The sequence below is a fragment of the Coccinella septempunctata genome (genome assembly GCF_907165205.1).
Source record: "Coccinella septempunctata chromosome 1 unlocalized genomic scaffold, icCocSept1.1 SUPER_1_unloc_1, whole genome shotgun sequence".
NCBI lineage: Eukaryota > Metazoa > Arthropoda > Insecta > Coleoptera > Coccinellidae > Coccinella > Coccinella septempunctata.
In genome coordinates this window covers 66,245-67,569 of record NW_025408024.1, presented here as the reverse complement: position 1 = coordinate 67,569, position 1,325 = coordinate 66,245, and the positions used below count along the sequence as shown (strand labels likewise).

The window sequence follows — 1,325 nt, the reverse complement described above, 5'->3', positions numbered from 1 at the left end:
ACAACCTGTTTCAATCGCAAAAACTAATTTTTCGAAAAGTGCTGGGCTGGCCCATTCTATACATTCTGTGAAATATTTTGAGAACCGTGTGGAATAAAAAAAAATTTCAACGGCGCAAAGCAGCACAAGTTTTTCTTCTGGAAAACGAAAAGTGCTGGGCCAATTTCACACATATATCTCACATGTCTAAGCAGCGTGATTACTATCGGTAAATAAAAGTGCTACTCACCGCTAGAGTTGTCCTGTGTATTTAATGCACCATTCTCCAGTTCATTAGTGGTTGATGGTAACTCGCATTGTCCAGAAGTATTTCCGCTGGGGTATCGATGCGGTGATTCACCTGTTATTACGAAAATATAATGAAAAAATTCAAATTTAAATTTGTTTCAAGTATTCCAAATTGATAAGGATCATAAGTATTGAATAATTTGTTTGAAATCTTACTCACCGCTTGAGCTGTCCTGTGTAGGTAATGCACCAGCATTCTCCGATTCATTACTGCTTGATGATGATTTGCATTGTCCAGAAGTATTTTCATTGGGGTACCAATGAGATGGTTTTACTGTAACAGAGAAAAAACCAATAAAAAAAAATCGTATTTTGCAAACATCATGAAATATGAAAGGCTCACCTTCAGATACATTTTCTGCATTTGTAGATGAAATGTCAAGTAGTATGTATTCATCACTTATAAGAACAATCGGATTTTTTCGACCATTGTTTGCGTTGGAATAAGCAGGATTATCATCAGAGTTGAACTCCGTCAGTGGTAAAAGGCTCGAAATTGTTTCCTCTTCACGGGACAAATTTTCCACTTCATTCTCAGAAGTGTCCTCTTTATTCATCAAGTGCTCAAGGCAATTGAGATCATCTGTGATGAATTATTCAAAATAGATTTCAATCATTCAAAACTAGTATAATATCGATAAACAAATCAACACTACTTACCATTTGAAGCTAAAATTTTGGCGGGATATCGAGCACCATTTCGGTATTTCACATTACACTTCTCTCCATCCCTATTCGATATTTTCTTTTCATCACAAATGTATTGAACACCGTCGTCAAATTTCACAAGAAAATACATCTTCACCAAGTTTTATTTCGTATATCACACTTGAATATTCGAACGAGAAATGAAAAAGTTTTGCGAATTTCTCCTTTTATATACGTGTACATTCCGTTTCATAAACAGATGAAAAAAATTCCTATTGGTAGGTTTAGATGGCTCTTCCCTTTTTTTTTTTTCATGTTTCTATCAGAATTCAAACATTTGGCGTTTTATGACTGTCCGCTAATTCCAACGTTCCTGCGTGACTTCGTCA

General features: G+C 35.2%; 1 protein-coding gene across 1 annotated transcript; it reads right to left on the bottom strand.

Annotated features, from left to right (window-relative positions):
• Positions 1–609: 609 nt before the first annotated feature.
• Positions 610–1,125, bottom strand: LOC123322464. The gene is made up of 3 exons (XM_044910441.1): positions 949–1,125; positions 689–871; positions 610–626 (listed from the first exon to the last, which is right to left on the bottom strand). Exons 1-3 carry the CDS (start codon positions 1,085–1,087, stop codon positions 610–612), a joined length of 339 nt encoding a protein of 112 aa, XP_044766376.1. The 5' UTR covers positions 1,088–1,125.
• Positions 1,126–1,325: the final 200 nt, after the last annotated feature.

What these genes read in the sequence shown, in the direction of transcription:
- LOC123322464 (XM_044910441.1), bottom strand. Translation starts at nt 1,087, where the DNA reads ATGTATTTTCTTGTGAAATTTGACGACGGTGTTCAATACATTTGTGAT. An exon ending in CAAAATTTTAGCTTCAAATG is followed by an intron (nt 872 to 948) that starts GTAAGTAGTGTT and finishes AATTCATCACAG; the next exon opens with ATGATCTCAATTGCCTTGAG.